Source organism: Hyperoodon ampullatus (assembly GCF_949752795.1).
Source record: "Hyperoodon ampullatus genome assembly, chromosome: 7".
Lineage (NCBI taxonomy): Eukaryota > Metazoa > Chordata > Mammalia > Artiodactyla > Ziphiidae > Hyperoodon > Hyperoodon ampullatus.
The window spans coordinates 90,441,464-90,460,302 of NC_136920.1; the positions used below are offsets into that span (position 1 = coordinate 90,441,464).

At 43.1% G+C, this 18,839-nt stretch overlaps 1 protein-coding gene across 1 annotated transcript in view; it reads right to left on the bottom strand.

Annotated features, from left to right (window-relative positions):
* Window positions 1-5,580, bottom strand: part of CCDC15 (coiled-coil domain containing 15) — a gene marked incomplete at its 5' end in the record, with an annotated part of 62,925 nt that extends 57,345 nt beyond the window's left edge. Inside the window, 2 exons of the mRNA XM_079708008.1 lie at window positions 60-209; window positions 5,401-5,580. Of these exons, the coding sequence (XP_079564134.1) occupies window positions 60-209; window positions 5,401-5,580 (330 nt within the window). The remainder of the gene's footprint in view (window positions 1-59; window positions 210-5,400) is intronic.
* Between the last annotated feature and the right edge of the window lie 13,259 nt (window positions 5,581-18,839).

The window sequence follows — 18,839 nt, forward strand, 5'->3', positions numbered from 1 at the left end:
TTTCTCATAACAAACACACTTCCCATTCAATCTTTACTCAGGCTCACTTTTGAACTTACGGCTTCATAAGATCTCTGAAGTTGTTGCTTTTTTCTCAGCCTAATTTGCTGATTTACTCGGCGTTTGACTTGTCTCTGAAAACGCTTCAGAGCTTCTTGTTTCTTTCTTAGCTGTTCCCTTAGCTCTTCTTCAATCATATATGCTGAAGTCTTTAAAGATGAAAGATAGAAAATAAACTTACATGTCCCATTCGTTTTGCCCATTAGGACTCTGTTGTAAATACAAAGCAGTCAGAATACAGCCCTGAAAATATAATTCAGTTCTACAACCCAAAATTCCCCGTACAGTAAAGAAATCACAGGAGTTCAGAGCTGATAATCTAGACGTAGCTAGTGAGTACCAAGAACTTAAGCCAAATCACAAACTACGAATTGGAATCTGTGAGCACTCAAATCAAATCTTAATTTTTCATTGTACTGAGAACTAAAAGTATCTTCATTAATTCTTAATGAACCAATTCAAACCTATATTATGTTACATATTCTAAAATGAGTAAAATAGTCCAGATACACCAGACTGCTCACCACTCACCCACTATGTCCTATTATAAAATGAGAATTAGGCCTAATTTTTAACCTAGCATGGCCTGCTTGCCACCTCCATCTGGAAAAGGCCTACTCAGTCAAGACCATCCAATACCCATCTGGTACCTCTCACTCTTATTAACGTTGAGTACTTCTTAACTCCCCCGTTAGATTATGAATTCTTTGAGGGCAGGAAATGTATTTAATTCTCCTTTGTTTCCCCTATGGTATACAACACAGAGCCTTGAATACAAAGGTACTCAATATTTATATAATGCTTAATTCCAAAACATTCTAAACAATCTGGAACATTTTATCACATTTGAGTCCTTGATCATTGTTCGCCTCCTCTAAGTGCTTTGAATAACAAAGTCAATATAATAACAGCAGTTACCATTATTAAAGATCTATTATGAGATAAACACTTTAACTACCTTGTGTCAATGAATCCTCAAAACTACCTTCAATACTAGGTATTCTTACCTCTTATGTTAAAAATGAGGAAATGGGGCTCAGAAGGATTAATCTTTAGTAGTAGCCCAAGATCCTATAGCTGGCAAGTAGCAGAGCTAGAAGTTTCTCTGACTCCAACACTTATGCCCTGTACTGTACTGCTTTTCTCTTGACTATGTCTCTCTTCCATAAGGAATCTTCATATTAAATAAAATCATCATACCTCCTATCTATCCCTTCTTCTAATGCAGTGATTCCAAATTCTAATTCTGAGGGGTGCCCCAAATTATTTCACAGACAGTCATTAAATTCTCAAAATCAAATGAATTTAAGTTCCAATTAAAATTAAAATTTCCAAGAAATCTATCCCATAAACTATTCTACAAGAGTATGTACCATAGGAGTAGAATGTACAGACAGATATCAATGAATAATTAAGTAAAATAATTCCAAAGTAGATATATATGTAGTAAAGCCTGAACAAGTGACTCAAGTTAAGTCAAGACCCAGACAAATTTAAGCCTTTCTTTTACTCCCATTGTCTCTGTCTGCCCTCTTTTACTCATACCTTGAGATTATCAAACGTCTTATTGAAGTGCATGACTGGTTCCAAATTGTGGATCTCAAGAGTAAACCAAAGATAAGATTGTACCATAGAAACATATTTTAGAAACATATTTTTCTTAGCAACACTATCGTGTAAGACAACCAGAAGCTGAAAACACTTATTCCATGGGACATTAAGAGGTTCCCAGAATCATATAAACTTGAGAAATACTGGGTTAAACAAAAATAAATAGTTGGCCCTCTGTATCCACAGGTTCCTCATCCTCAGATTCAACCAACCATGGATGAAAAGAAAAATTTCCAGAAAGTTCCAAAAAAGCAAAACTTAAATATGCCAAGCACAGGCAACTATTTACATAGCATCTACATTGTATTAGGTATTATATGTAATCTAGACGTGATTTAAAATATACAGGAGGATGTACATAGGTTATATGCAAATACTATGCTATTTTATACAACTGCTTGAGCATCTGTGAATTTTGGTATCTGCAGGTGGGGGAGGTGGGGGAAGAGGGGGGTCCTGGAACCAATCCCCTCCAGATACTGAGGGACAACTGTACTGTTTCAATTGTACAACCAATTCTTCATAGCCTTTTTGCACCCTATAGACTACCCAAGGGGCAATATAGAATGAAGTGTTCCTCAGGACAGTCAAAGGATACATTCGGATAATTTATATATGGTGGAACTAATAGTTATATTACATAGTCCTTAGTCTCCAAAGATGATCTCCCCTTCTGCCCCCAATGAATCAAGCCTCCCAGTATATATGCTCTCGTGTAGTCATCTCCCATACTGAATGTAGTCTGACTGTATACTCAATAGACTGAGGCACAAGTGTTGGCTCCATGACTTCCCAGGCAAGGTCATAAAGCAACCTCTAACCTAGGGAAGCCCATACTAGCCAAGCAGAGAGACCACGTGGAAAGAGGAAGATGTCCAGCCAGTCCTCAGCCATTCTAGTCATTCTAGCCCAAGTGCCAGATATATGAGTAAGAAAGCCATGTAGGACATTACAGCCCAGCAGATGCCAGATAAAGAACCAAGAAATCCAGCCACCAGCCAGAATCCAGTCAAGTTGTCCCAGACATCATCAGCTATTGGGGTCACCCCAACAGAGGGCTCAGACACTGTGGAGCAGACAAGCCATCCCCACTGTGTCCTGCTCAAATTCCTGACGCACAATATTGTTTGCTTTATGCCATTAAGTTTTAGAGTGGTTTCTTATGCAACAGTAGATAATCAGATAAATTATAAAACAATGCAATAGCTATATATGCTGATAGGAAAGCAGTATCCTTGAATGATAATTTAATTAAGGGGCAGTCTCAAACTATGGCATTTTTACGAATTCTGATGGCTCATTGAAACGTAAGGACAAAAATGATTAGGCATTTCCCTTTAGCATAGACATGATCTTAGGGTAACCAAGCTTTAGAAGCTCTGAGCTGACAAGACCTACGTCTGTTAATAAGAGTGAATTCCCCAGGCTGTATATGCTAAAGTGATAACGAGTTCTATTAGATGCTTGATCAAATTGCCTTTGACTGGTAATGATCAGAATTTTTTAAATGAGGGAAAGGAGAGATGTTTACACATGCTCCAAGACTTTAATATTTTGAGTTGATATGTGGGAACATCTGATGATTCTTTTTAACACAGAAAATCTTGGTCGTTTTTAGACATTTTTATGCTATTGATATTATAAAGATATCATAATATGGGCAATTAAAAACAGGTGTCAATAATTTAAATACCAAAATACCTTTGTACCAAATCTTACTGATTCTTCTGGGATGTTTCTTACATTTATCCCTTTTCATTTCCATTTCAATCCCTTTTTCAAGGCTTTCCCTCTACATTACTTACCACTAAAATCTTGGTGCTATACTTCATGCTTAAATTGTTACCATTACATCCTAATTTGTCCCTCAGGAGCCAATCGCTCCTTCACCTTTAAAAATGTTAAAGCAGGACTTCCCTGGTTGCTCAGTGCTTAAGAACCTGCCTGCAAATGCAGGGGACACGGGCTCAAGCCCTGGTCGGGGAAGATCCCACATGCCACGGGGCAATTAAGCCCGTGCGCTACAACTACTGAGCCTGCACTCTAGAGCCCGCAAGCCACAACTACTGAAGCCCGCGTGCCTAGAGCCTGTGCTCCACAACAAGAAAAGCCACTGCAATGAGAAGCCTGCTCGCTGCAATTAGAGAAAGCCACACGCAGCAATGAAGACCCAACGCAGCCAAAAATAATAAGTAAAATAGATAAATAAATAGTTTTAAAAAATAGAACTTAAAAAAAATGTTAAAGCAATTAATATAATCAAAACACTATTTGATCATGAAATTAATCTGTAAATATTAAACAATGAATGAAGTCAATCCTGTCTCCAAAATTTCCTGTGGTTCCCTACCACTCCTATTTTCCACAATCCTATCAACCACCATGCCCCTACTAGGCCTTCCACTGCAATCAATCTAACCTACCCTTAAATCCTAAATATACCTTGCTTACTTCCTACTCTCTCCATTCTCCTTAATTGGAGAATCATCCTCTTTCTTTTTGATTATCCAAATTCTTCATTAAACTTTCCTGGGTCACATCAATTCAAAACCATATCTTCCTTCGTTAAGTGCTATAATAGTCTTAGCACTTAATCATATACTACTCAGACTCAAAATCCTTTCTGGAAATAGCATAGCAATAAATGAATGCATATGTATATACACCCTTACAGACATAAATAAAATGAATGAATACATGCCATTGCACTACTATTTAACATTTACTTGAAACACGTCTCATTTCTTCTCTGAGATGAAGGACCACTAAGAGAACCTACCTCATACTTTTCAACTCATGTTCAGCACCTTGTCTATACATTCTGAAGATCTTCAAACATTTTGTGCATTCCATAAATATCTACATGCTCCATCAGGAAAAGTAGATATGTAAACAACTTACTATAAATATAATGTGGTATTTATAATAATAAATGAACCACAATAATATATGAACAAATAGCTAAGGAGCACAGTTTGGTGAAAGACAATCAAAAATCTTCTACCAAAAAGGAAAAAAAAATCTTACAAAATTGTTCTCCTGTGTTAATAGCTATGTAAGAGAGTTGTCTGACAGGCACACATGTGAATTTGCAAAAGTTTCCCTTCATCTGAAATGCTCTTCCCTTTCATCTGTACTTACAGCACTTCCATTCTTTAAGGACTAACACAAACTATATTACCTCATTCACTCATTCAACAACTATATCCTGAAGACTTGCCACATGCCAGTACAGGAATGAACAAAACATCAAGATCCCTGTCCTCATGGAATTTACGGTTAAACTTTCTCGGAATCCCAATCAGAATTCATCTCTTTCTCCTTTATTCTCCCACTGCATCTGAACCTTACTGAATCTCCATTACAAAACTTACCATAAACTTTAAGCAATCAATGTTACATTAACTGTGGTCGTCATCCCTACTACATTGTAGAGTGTCTGGAAGACAGTGCCTATGTCTTGTGCATAGAAAGCAATCAAGGGTTTGCAAAGCAAACTGAAATATATATAGGTAATAAATATTTGATTATGCCGACTAAAGCTGCAGCAAGTTTCGGTAGATACGTATTTGTTCTATAATCCTAATGCAAGAACATATCTATTTATGACAGAATAGAAAAGGCATGCCCAGACTGCTCATCTTCTCTGAGCACCAGGGATTTGAGAAGGCTAATAAAAAGAAAGATGGAGGAAGAACCCCAACATACTTGCATCAAACTGACACTCACAGATGCCGGGACTGCTGAACTATCTGGCGGGGCAGGCTCCACCCATGCCCCAACGGGTACTATAGCCTGGTTCCTCTCAGCCAGCACTGCCAACACGTCCTTGCTCTTCAGGGGGTTTAAAGCCAGGGGCAACTTTGTGGTATTTCGAAGCTTCTTCAGGGGGGCCATACTTCCTGGCATCTATGACTCCTGGTTAGGAGAGAGGAAAAGCTTAAAATCTTCAAACGACCGCCTTAAAAGCTCAACCCCCTCACACGTATGCCACAGGCTCCTGAAAAGGAGAGAAGCCTTGGAGGAGGCAGTAGCCTGACAAGGATACTGGAGAAGAAGGAAGGAAAAGGGAAAAAAGGGGAAAGAAGGGGTAAGAAATAAAGGAAGGAAAGGTTTAAAGATCGCTCTCGGAAAGGAACCGGGACGAGAAGGGGGAGAAACAAGAATCTGAATGAGAGAACGAAGACTGTGCCAGTGGCGGCAAAGCGATGCAGGAAAGGGAGGAAAGAGCTTAGCAGCCGGAGGGCAAGGGGGTTGGGAGGGTGCGGGGTGGGAACCTGGGTCTGAGGCAAAGAGTCCGAAAAATCGGTGTCCGGTTATGGGGGGAAGCGCTGAACGCCGGGGAGTCCCGGACCAAAGAAAAGCCTGTTTCTCAAGCCTCAGGGTCCCACTCCTGCTGAGACTACACCGGCCTAGTATCGATTGCGGTTCGCCACGGATTCAAGCTACCACTGACGCTAAGGGAACCGCCTCCGGTAAACCGCCGCTTTGGAGAGGGCTACCCCGCCCCGCCCCGCCCCTCAGCGGCCTTGCGTCTGCCTCTTCCGGGCTTGTGTCACCTCCCGGAGACTGAAAAGGCGTGAGGAGCGGGGTTTCGCGCTCCAGAGGTTCGTCACTTCCGCTTTGTCTCGCTGTGTGGGCGGGACTTTAAAACGCGCGTGGAGGTGGTGGGGAACGGGTGAGGCCGCGTGGCTGCTGGGTAACAGGCGGGCGGAAGTGTCGCCCACTGGCCGTGCCCCCAGTGTCCCGGCGCTGGGACCATCCCACATCCTTCAGGAAAAGAAGTATGTTGGGCTGAAGAGCTGATTGGGCAGGGCAGGGGACCACTTGAGGGAAGCACGGGAAAAGGATGGGAGAAGGCGGGCCTGGCAGGGCTTTATTGAGGAACGAACTAAGCCAACAGTAAATCATACTGATATTTGTACACCTCGCTACGTTAACGGAGCTCTTTCATACCTGTTCTTATTATTTACATCGCAGCCTCGTGAGTGGTCTTCCTGTCTGCTTCCAAGCTTTGCTATAATCCTGGGACACTTCGCTATTATCACCCATTCGTTCGTTCGTGTAATATATAATTGAGAGATTTTTTATATACCACCACTGTTCTAGGCACTGGAAATATATAGCAGTGAACAAAATAGACATATATCCCTTGTTCATGGAATTGACAATGAGAAGTAACCAAATAGACTAATGAATAAGTTAACAAATGTGTCTGGTGCTGATGAGCATTGTAGAGTAAAAGCTGAGGAAGAGGATTAAAAGTGTGTTGGGGGGTAGAGGAGATGCAATTTTAGATAGGATGACCAGAGAACACTTTACTGAGGTACTTTTGAGCAAAGACTCCAATGCAAAATTCCATGAGGTAATGGAACAAGCTACTTTAATTTTCACCGGAGAGTTTTCCAAAAGAGTGTTCCAGACAAAAGGAACAGCAAGTACAATCACTCCAGGGTGGGTGCCTGCCTGGCTGAGAAACTGACCCTGGGGTTTTCCAACATTAAAGAGGCTGGAAAGAAAAAGGAAATGCAAAGAGATTGGGAAGGATCAGCCAGTAAGCTAAGGAAGAAACCCAGGAGGGTGTGATACCTTGAAAGCCAAGTGAAGAAAGTGTTTTGTTTAAGAGAACCAACCACCTATGTTAAACTCTGCTGTTAGGTCAAATAGGATGAGGACTGAGAATTTACCATTGGATTTAACAATATGGAGGTCATACACGACTTTTATAAGAGCGGTATTTTTAGAGTAGTTTGAGAGCAAAAGCATGATGGGGTAGACTTAAAAGAGAGGGGGAGGAAGAATCGGAGACAGTCATTTTAGACAATTCTTTCAATGAGTTTTATTGTAAAGGGACACAGAGAAATGCATAGCTGAAAGGAGAGATAGGATCATAGGAGGATTCTTTAATATCGCAGCACATATGTTTTGTTGATGGGAATTATCCAGTAAACAAAAGAAAACTGACAATGCAGGAGAGAGAGAGGAGAATTTTTGTATCTGTGTCCTTAAGTGGGCAAGAAGGAACAGGATCTAGTGAACAATTGGAAAGATTGGCCTTAGATAGCAGGAGAGAGAGAGTTCATTATAACACTAGCAGTGAAAATAGAATATATACTGGTAATTGGGTAATATGGCAGTGGGAAGTTCTTTTCTGATTCCTCTGTTTTCTCTGTAAAACAGAATTGTAGCCAGATGGCCTCTGATGATCCCCACCTCCTGGTATTCACACCCTGTGTAGTCCCCTTTCACACTGTACCAGAGTTGGTCTGTGTGACAGATAGAATATGGCAGAAGGGATGGTATGTCACTTCAGAGATGAGGTTATAAAAGATACTGTGTCCTCTCTCTCTATCTCTCTCTCTCTCTCTCTCTGTCTCTGGCGTGCACTCTCATTCTCACTCTCACTCAGATCACTTCCTCTGGGGGAAGCCATTTATGTCATGGGAAGTCACATAAAAAGGCCCACATGGCAAAGAACTCAAGGCTCCTGCTAACAGCCAGGTGAATGATCTTGGAAGTGGATCCTCCAGCCCCAGTCAGGTCTCCAGAGACTATATAGTCTTGGCCAACAACTTGACTGCAATCTCATAAGAGACCCTGAGACAGACGACCCAGCCAGAAACTGTATGAGATAATATTTGTTGTTTTCAGATGCTAGATTCTGAGGTAATTTGTTACACAGAGAGACATAACTAACACAAATAGAAAGCAAGTTCATCAATTAATAAAATAGAGGAAGAGACGTTGGAGGTTTGAAGAAGGTATAAAATAGTTGTCCAGAAGAGTAGAAGTATGAACTAGAAACGTGTACAATTGCCAGACAGCCTTAAGGACCCATGTGAGGTTCATGATTATGAATTTAGAGTGAGACTAGTCAGCATGGTTGAGTGTTTTCCTTCAGTTGCATGGTTACAGGCATAGCCATAGGTAGAAATTTTACTTTTAACCAGGGTTGCGGTTTTACCAAACTATTACTCTCAAACAAGAAAGGGGCAAGAGAGTTAAAGTTGAGTGCAAGGGAGTGATTAAATGACTGACCATGGAATTTAAGATAGGTAATCTGGGAAAGGATGACAAGTAGGTAAGGGACCTTGTAAAGTTTGTAGGATCAAGAGATTGTAGGCTCCAGTTGGGGATCTAAGGTTTGTTAGAGCAGGATACTAGAAGGAATGCACTGAAAAAATAAGAGGTGGTGATCCAAGAGTGGGATGCTTGAAACTGCAGATACTGGTACTGTCAAAGTTTATGGTATGACCAAGGGAGGGAGTAGGAGAACAAGATTACTGGAGAAGAAGAGGTCATAGAAATGAGGGCAACAGCACTGGATGGATTATGCCTGAGTTTGTTGAAATCACCAAGATACATGACCAGAAGAGTGTTGGCGAGAGCCAGGAGCAACAATCTTCAAGGAATTTCAGGAAGAGACCTGGAGGCTGGTAGATGAGTGTAGCCTGGTAAGTAGCCAGTGACATAGTCTAACATCAGATTCAAAGCAAGAGGTGAAGCTGAGAAAAAAAAAGGAGCTCTCTTTTTATAAAAAAATAAATGGTTTGTAAATAGCACTGAGTAATCAAGTTAACAAGAAGGAAACCCATCCCACATCCACCCAGAAGGGTGAGGAAAAGAACATACCACTGGAGAGGGCCAGAGGGAGATTGATTTGTACACCTCCATACACACACACACACACACACACACACACTCAGAAGAAGTGTTACTGGGTAGCTCCTTGCTGTCTCTAACCCTCTACCTCAGGTCTGTGCTTCCCACTAGCTGCTGTGCCAGTGGCTTCATATGACTCTATACTCTCGTATGTCTAGAGAGATCACATCTTGGGCCCTGCAACCATTTTCTGACGTTTTCTCAAGGCTTATCTTCTGTATGGCCAGAGTTTGTTTCTCAGCAAGGGAACTGTTTGCTTAGAAATGTCTAACTTCTTCAGAAACTCGAATGGGTATTGCTGACAGCAGTCTTGCGGCCCCACTCCAGAGCACTCCTCGTCGGGCTGATAATCTCTGATGTGTGTGGCTGGGGGATCCCTGGCCATCTCTGCACAAAGCCCTGAGTCACTGGGTCTCTGGCAATGATCCACCCCACACAGAACTCAGAAATGTGCTGCCTGGTCGTCACTGTCCTATTTGTGGCCGACTGACACCCCCTACCTGTAACAAATTAGAGAACTTGGTCACCTGTTGGTCCTAAGAGCCCATCCTAAGGAGAACCTCTCTGGAAGTGGGAAGGCTGCCTATTCCCACTCATGGGATCTGGATATCGGGATCCTCAGGCAGCTGGGTCGTACCCTCTTCCACTCTCTTTCCCAAATGTAAGCAGGATTCCCCAGGGCCAACAACCAATGTTCTGGGATATTTCCTGAAAGTTCTTTGTTCCTCCTCCTCCTTACCCACCTCACAAAATAACCCTTCTAACTGGAATAATTGATGAGGGTTCTTCTGCTTGCCTGTGCAAAATAAGTTTCTGCAGCAGCATTTCATTGTATGTGGCACTGATAGAAGATTGTTCCGGTTGTCTCAATAGCACCTGCTGTACTGATCTTTGCAAACAATTCTCTAATTTGTCATGGATGCAGAAGTCTTTCCCCTTTCTGCTGGTGGGTGATAAAAAAAAATTAACAAGAATTTCATTGTCCCCCTCATTACCAAATACTCATCTTGGATGGACACAGAGATGCGCTTCCCAGATCTCCCTTCAAGGAATGACTTGTTGGCCCAGCTTCTGAGAATGCTGTAGTCCCTTGAGCTGTCGGCTCCTTCAGGGACAGCCTCAGCTTCAGAGAGCAGCCTCACCCTCTGAGGAGCAGCCGCATCCTGAGACCGGTGGGTCTGGGGATGTAAAGGCCTGGCGGTTTCTGCCTAACTTTGAACAACTCCAATGAGCCATCATTTCAGCTTCAGAGCTCCCCTTGGGCTTGGCTGAGGTTGTCCAACCTGCATCACAGCTCAACCTCTTCCTGTGCCTCTTCCTGCTTCCTCCTCCTCCCTTCCACAGGTGCCAATCTCCAGCGCACTCCCTGATAAACATCCTGAGCTTGAGTCTTAGAGTCTGCTTCCTGGAGAACCCACCTACAACCCCCTCTGAGTGTTGTTAGGCTTCAGGGACCAAGGCACTAACAGCTCTGAGGCCACATGATTTCCAATGTAAAAATACATAGATAACCCTTATTATTCTTTTCCATCAAACCACAGTTTAAAGTCCTTCCTATTCCCTGTTGACACTTTTGAGCCTCTGGATTAAGCTAAGTCTGAAGGTTACCCCACCTCTAGACTTTCAAACTATGTGAGCCAAGAAAGTTGTTTATCATGAATGCCAATTTGCATTCGGTTGTATATTGTTTGTAACATAGAGAGCCCTGAGATGAGCAAAGTAGAGGGAGGCAATTGGTAAATGTAGGAGGATGAAGCAGAAAAGCAGAAGATTCCGAGCTACCTACAAAAACTGGTTCCAGGAGCTGCTTCAGCATTTGAGCTCTCCAATTCGAGATCCTTGTGATGTCCCCCTCCTCTGGTGGTACCTTCCCTGGGGTATCTGTTCTTTGAAGCCAAAGAAGCTTCACGAAGATAAGAGACTTTGCCTTAACACAAGTTAGTTAGGACCAAAATGATTTTATCTATCAATAAATTGTTACCAATATTATTCACCATATTTTTACTGTTTTAGAAAATGTACTTCTAGAATATAAAAATTGCAATCATTAAAGGTACTTTAAAAAATATGTTGCAGGGGCTTCCCTGGTGGCGCAGTGGTTGAGAGTCCGCCTGCCGACGCAGGGGACACGGGTTCGTGCCCCAGTCCGGGAGGATCCCACATGCCGTGGAGCGGCTGGGCCCGTGAGCCATGGCCGCCGAGCCTGCGCGTCCGGAGCCTGTGCTCCGCAGCGAGAGAGGCCACAGCAGGGAGAGGCCCGTGTACCGCAAAAAAAAAAAAAAAAAAAAAATGTTGCAGGATCTAAAAGCAATTTCAAAAGAAGACTTCAAAAATGTTTTATAGAATAAGTAGCAGGCACTCAAGATAACTATTTGGAGAAAACCAAGTCATTCATTTTGTGTGTTCTTCTATGATTGTTATAATTATCCACTATTAATAGTCTCGTTTTCTATATCCCAAATCTCTAGAGACAGCGTATTATAGTGCAGAGAACAGAGACTTTGGAAACAAACCTGGATTTATATTCTGACTCTGCAATTTACTGTTTATGGTCAAGTCACATAATCTGCATCTTTGTTTCTTCATCTACAATATGGGTGGAACAATTGACCTTTCAGGACTCTTTTGTGAAAATGAAGGTAATATATGTGAAATGTGTAATATATAATAGGTTTTCAATAAATGCTTGCTAATTTTTTTTTTTTTAGGAAGCAACATAGAAGTCATCTCTTCCGCCCCTAGCAGACTGATTTGTCTGCACATGGTTGGGCACATGGCCCAGCCTGGGATAGTATTCTATCCTCCTGGCTATTGTGACTGATACAGAGCTGCGTCTGTGACCTATTCTGCACCAGCCACAGTCCTCCACCCAGTTTTTTTTAACCAGCTTCATCAAAATTCTCCTCCGCCGTGGATAACAAGCCGCACAGTCCAATGTGTTAACCACTAGCTACATGTAGCTATTTAATTTCAAATCAATTAAAATTAGATAAAATTTATAATTCAGTTCCTCAGTCCTACTAGCCACATTTGGAGTTCTCAATAGCCACATGTGGCTAACAGCTACTGTGCTTACCAGCACAGATGCAGAAGTTATATTGGGCAGCACTGATACCTCAGACTGACTGGCAACAACGGCCCCCCTCAAAAAGCGTAAGAAGGTTTATGAGAATGAAGTTCACGCCAAGACATAAGCAAGAGAGATGAGAGACAACTGCCATGGCTTTTAAGTATCTCATTCCCAATTATTCTGGTTCCCTCCGAAATTTTGTTACATGGTGCAAGAAATTCCTCCTTTTGGTCTTCAAACAGTTCAAGTTGAACTTCTGTCACTTACAACCAAAAAATCTTGATGAATCACATTCTTCAGCTTGACGGGCAGCAAACCAGATGCAGAATCCTGAAGGGCTAACTCTGGTAAGGATCTGTAAACGAGACAGAGCTGGACCCTAAAAGTACTACAACAAGGGGTGAACATTTTGGCCTGTCTTCACGGCCACCTTCCTACTAACTTAGTTGGGGCCTTCTTTTAAGAAACCTTGTCTCAGGACTTCCCTGGTGGTGCAGTGGTTAAGAATCTGCCTGCCAATGCAGGGGACACGGGTTTGATCCCTGGTCCAGGAAGATCCCACATGCTGGGGAGCAGCTAAACCCGTGCACCACAACTACTGAGCCCACGTGCCACAACTACTGAAGCCTGTGCACCTAGAGCCCGTGCTCTGCAGCAAGAGAAGCCACTGCAATGAGAAGTCCCCACACCAAAACAGAGTAGCCCCCACTCGCCACAACTAGAGAAAGCCCAAGTGCAGCAACGAAGACCCAACACAGCCAAAAAAATACATAAAATTAAAAAAAAAAACAACCTTGTCTCTCCCTATGTTGAATCTCATGTATCATAAATTCATCTTCTTAGTGTCCCCAGACTCACCACTGGGCACCCAATCATTCTCTTGTTGACTACGTTTTTCATTTTTTTTTTTTAAGTCCCTGTTGCTCGCCTTTATCCTTCCTTGTTTCATATCTTGTCTCAGAGCCTTCCTTTTTTTCACCCACTTTTTGCTTCTGGGCCTGAGTGAAGGCAACCTCTTTCAGGAGTGTAGTATGTGAACACTAGTCCAAGAAGCACAAGCTGAATCTGCACTATGCTGACTTATAAACTGTGTGACTTTGAGCAGGTTACTTAACCTCCCTGAGCTTCATGTCCCTACTTGGGAAAAAATTCTTACCACATAAAGTTGTTCGAAGATTAAATAAGACCATATTCTAAAAGACAATTTGTTGATGGCAGGGAGCCCCATGGAGAACCCCAGAAATGAGGGGTTTAAACGAGAAAGAATTTATTAAAAGGATACAGGAATGTCTCCAGGATACAGCTGAGCCTGAGGAATGAACTAGAGCTAGGGTAGCTGTTTCAAACATTTTACATATTTATTTATTTTTAGAAGGCCCTGCTAAACCTATAGTTTTTTTGTTTGTTTGTTTTTTATACAGCAGGTTCTTGTTACTTGTCTATTTTATGCATATTGGTGTGTATGTGTTGGTCCCAATCTCCCAATTCAACGCCCCCCACCGCCACTTTCCCCCCTTGGTGTCCATGCGTTTGTTCTCTACATCTGTGTCTCTACTTCTGCCTTGCAAGCCTCTATTTCATCAGTGCCATTTTTCTAGATTCCACATATATGCGTTGACATACAATGTTTGTTTTTCTGACTTGCTTCACTCTATGGCAGTCTCTGGGTCCATCTGGGTCTCTACAGGTGGCCCAATTTTGTTCCTTTTTGTGGCTGAGTGGTGTTCCATTGTATGTGTGTGCCACACCTTCTTTATCCATTTGTCTGGTGATGGGCATTTAGGTTGCTTAAGCATTTTACATATTTAATCCTCACAGCAACTCATTATTCAATCCTCAAGTCAACACTCTGAGGTAGGTAATACTATAATAATCCCCATTTTTCAGATATGGAAACAGAGATTGAGTAGTTTAACTCAACACCTAATAATGTGGTAGCCAGATTTCAAATTCAGGGAGTTTGGCTTCAGAGTCTGTGTTAACCCCCACGTCATATTGTCTCAAATGGTGATAAGTACGATGAAAAAAGAAGCTGGGACTGGTAGCAAGACAGAAAGGACCTGGATCCTTGATAACATTGCTGAACCACTTACTTTTACAAGTTACAGAGATGCCCTTATTTAGGACTCTGGTTATATAAGATAATAAATCCCTTTATTGGGGGACTTCCCTGGTGGTCCAGTGGTTAAGATTCTGTGCTCCCAATGCAGGGCGCCTGGCTTCAATCCCTCGTCAGGGAACTAGATCCTGCACACCACAACTAAGACCCGGCACAGCCAAATAAATAAAATATTAAAAATAAATAAAAGACAATTTGTAAGGGGCAATGCAAATATATTATCAACAGTATTATAGATACAGATGCAGCTCTCCCAACTAGAGTTAAGCACCTAGGCAAGGATTGTGTTTTCTGTTACTTTTGAATGCGACACCCTTCCCCACATCCCACTCCTCTTACTAAAGTCTGGAACACGGGGTGCTCTTCACACAGTAGGCAGTTATTAGATGCTGGCCAGCTGATTTCCATTTCTGTGCCTCCCTCTTTGGGAGGAGGGCAGGAGAGGGAGGATGGGACCAAACCCGTTCCTGACAAGGTTGGTGGGAGGACACCATCTGAGGATCTAGGAGAAAAGAAAAAATGAAGCCATTCGTGAGTTGGGGGTAATTTGTGGCTTCCCCATGGTTTTTCAGCCTGTTTTTCTTTGAGCACTGAAGCTTTACATGAACAGAAAGCCAGAGATGTTTTCTAGAATGTCCTCGCCACATCTCAAATAGGTCAAGGAAAGCTGGATCTCTCCCCGCTTTAATACCAATTCATGTCTCCTCTTTGTCCCTCTGGAGAGTTGCTGAATAGGGCACAGTTCATCGACCGTGGACACAAGCCTGAGTTCCTCTCAGTTTCTGAGGGGGTGGGAATTCTATTCAGAAATCAAATATTGACTCTCAGCATAAAACACTTTGATGTTTTCAAGTTTTCCACTTCGGAACTGGGAGCACCTCCTCCCTGGCTTATGGAAATCTGGACCTCATGCCGTTGCAGGATCACATTGTTTCTCCTAGTAAACCCCACGCCTTTTTGAGACACCCTATCTGTAGAACGCTTTTCTTCCAGGCATTCCCTTACATTCACAGAACTCACAGGCAGCAAAACCAACGTTCAGGATGAAGGCCCCGGGGAGCTTTTTGACCCCCATCTCTGTTCATATTTGATGTTTCTCAGAAGCGAGCCAGAACTGGGGAACTTTAAAAAGAAAAAGGAAAGAAAAAATGTCCTTGGGGAGGGCCATTCCTCACTCTCCAGGCCCACAGAAAGCTTGTTTTTTTCCAAAGAGAGCTAGCTAATCTGTCCCTGGTTCGCTGGTTGCCGGAGCAGCAGGACCCTGCCTTCTCTCAACTCAAAGCCTCACACAAATTCCTCGTTCCCAGGCAACGCGCTGCAGCGCCACAAATTCCCAAGTCCTCCCTCTCCCTCCTTTCTGGCAAACTGAACTGATGGTAGGGACAGCTCTGGCACCGTTCACATATAGGTTTATGGAACAAAGAATTGAAAATAACTTCAGCAACAAGAGAGGGCACCAGGAGTGGGCAGAGAGGTCCACCTTACATCCTGGGGCTTAGTCAGAGGGTGGGTGCTGGGGGTAAAGGGTTAGACCAGGATTTGAACTTCCAACTGATGACCCAGAGAGGTGGTCGGGAGCCTCAGCTTTGATAGCAACTAACCTGGGTTTCTAATCCAGGTTCTGCCACTCAGTAACTATATGACCTCAGCAAACTGCTAACTTCTTGAAGTTTTAGTCTCTCTTTGTAAAATGAGGTGATAATATCTACTGAAAAGGAGGTACTGGGAGAATTAACTGAACAAATAGATACAAAGTGCCTGACAGTAGGAGTAGCTTACACACACACACACACACACACACACACTTTGAGAGCAGTTAGAGAAGGGGAGAAGGTTTGGACGGGATACCTTCCTGCAAGGTCACCCAGAAATCTGGGGAATTAACTTCTCCTTACCCCGGAGAAGCAGCCTTCAATGCATATCTGATAGCAGTTTGTGAATACATATCCCAGCTCCCTTGCCCCTTGGGTGGGATAATTCTGAGGCTTATTCTTCAATTTCCCACAGGATTAAGCTCTAGCTGTCCACGGTAGTAAATTGCTTGATGTGCAACCTTCATTGGCTTCCTTCCCTTCCATGTCTCATTCCCCCAATATCCTTCCTGGTTTTGTGGGGATCACCTTTCAAATAAACTATTTAGCTTCTTGTCTTGGAGTCTGCCTCTGGGGGAACCCGGACTAAGATACCAATATTTCTCCAAGTTTCTGAAGGCCTAAGTTCTCAGCACTATCTCTGACTCCAAACTCCTGCTTCACCTGAATTAGTCCCTTTAGAGATCATTTCACTGTTCTATATGTGCTGTCCTGCCCACCTTGTTGATCCAGACCTGGAACTCCGTCCTTTGTCTCAGTGTGTAAACACACACACACACACACACACACGTATTAGTTTTCTATGCTGCATAACTAATTGCCACAAATTTAGCAGCTTAAAACAACATATATTTATTTTTTTTACAGTTTCTGTGGGTCAGGTACAGCTTAGCTGAATTTTCTGCTCAAGGTTTCATCAGACTTCAGTTAAGGTGTCAGCTGGTTTGCAGTCCTTTCTGAAGCTCAAGGTCCTCTTCCAAGCTCATGTAGTCATTGGAAGAATTCAGTTCCTTGTGCCTGTAGTACTGAGGTTCCTATTTTCTTGCCAGCTATTAGCTGAGGGTAGCTCTCGGCTCCTAGAGCCACCAGCATTTCCTTGCCACAAGGCTGTTTCACAACAGGGGAGTTGACTTCTTCAGAGTCAGCAGGACCATCTCTCTCTGGTCTGCTAAGTCTTGTATAACATAATCTAACCAAGGGAGTGGCTATCCTATCACCTTTGCCATATTCTATCAGCTAGAAGCACACACACACATACTGCAATTTGTGTACAGTAAACTTTTCTTAGAGTTTTGAAGAAGACAGAGGAGAAAGGGTTTTATAGTGTAACAATGCAAGTTGTTCTTCAATTGTTTTCAGCTCCCTGCTCCTTGTTGCTTCCTCACCCTGACCCCTCACGTCTCTCCTCTCTGCTCTTTCTCCATCCCCAATTCCTGTTTATTTCTATTGCACAGGGGTTTATCTTTTTGTGTCTTGACGCCTTTTGCTTCAAGCTTTACCTTCCACTGCATGTGGCATATCTAGATATCTTTCTTGCTAAAGACAATTTACTCTATAAGAGGAATTTGGGTGCCATTTGTTAGATTATTTTTCATTCTGCTACCAAAGATTAGTTACAGTTTAGTGGAGGAGACAGATTTGAGTCAATTAATAACAGGACGTGAATGAAGGGAAGGAGGGGGAGGATGCTAAATATAAAAATCACCACTGATGTTATGGTATTAGCAAGGACCAAACCTCTCCAGTAGTATCCGTGCCAGAGCATTCTTCCTGCAGCCTGGAGACAAGAGAAGAGGCCAAGTGGGCAGGGACATTCTTAAATCTAATGGTAGGGTTACTAAAGCCTACTTATCTATACATCATTCGCGTGTGTGTGTGTGTGTGTGTGTGTTGAGGGAGGTTTCCATTCTGAGCTGCAGGGCCACTGCCTGGGTGCTCAGCATAGCGGCCTGAGTATGGCAGGCCAGGGCTGCCATGGGTGCGAGGGAGAGGAGGGTGGGAATCCCAGAGCCCCAGAGCAGGTGCCAAATGAGAGTGGCCTGAAGCACCTGTGTGCAGCCGGAGGGCCAAGAGGACCGGGCCGAGCTGCTCAGGAGAGGATGATGCCCGCGGAAATGCATCTGTTGAAGTGCTCAGTGGAGGAAAGGGCACGGGCCTTGGATGCGGTCAGTCAAGCAGTGTGTCTACACATTGCTTAATAGCCATGTTATGCAGAGCTCAGAGCTCCTCCCTGGGAGGAGACACATAAGAATGAAGAATTACAGCCCCTTCCCTGGAGAGCCTCCCAGGCTAATGAGGAGGTAGCCACAGTAACCATGTTTTCTGATCCCAAGGGGGACAACCCTCTTCAAAGCTAAAGAAAAACATAATATATATAATCAGGATATCCGTACCAAAAGAAAAAAACGAAAGACAAAAAAGCAAAAACCCCAGTCTGAATCATCAACAATTAGCTGGAACAGACACACCCACAGGGAAACACACGGGGAATGCATGGAAGGATAAAACAAGGTCAGCTCAGACAGGTGAGATCACCGGTATGTGTTGTGTGTGAGACTAAGTTGGCTGGGCTGTTACCTTATGTTTCTGTCACCCATTGCCTAGTGGATCAGTGGCCCCCCTCAAAGTGAATCCCAGTTACTTCTGGGAATTCCCAAAGGGGTGCCACACGTGTGCTCACACATCGCTCTGTCATCTGCAGTTGCTGTTTGGTGCCCTCCCCGCT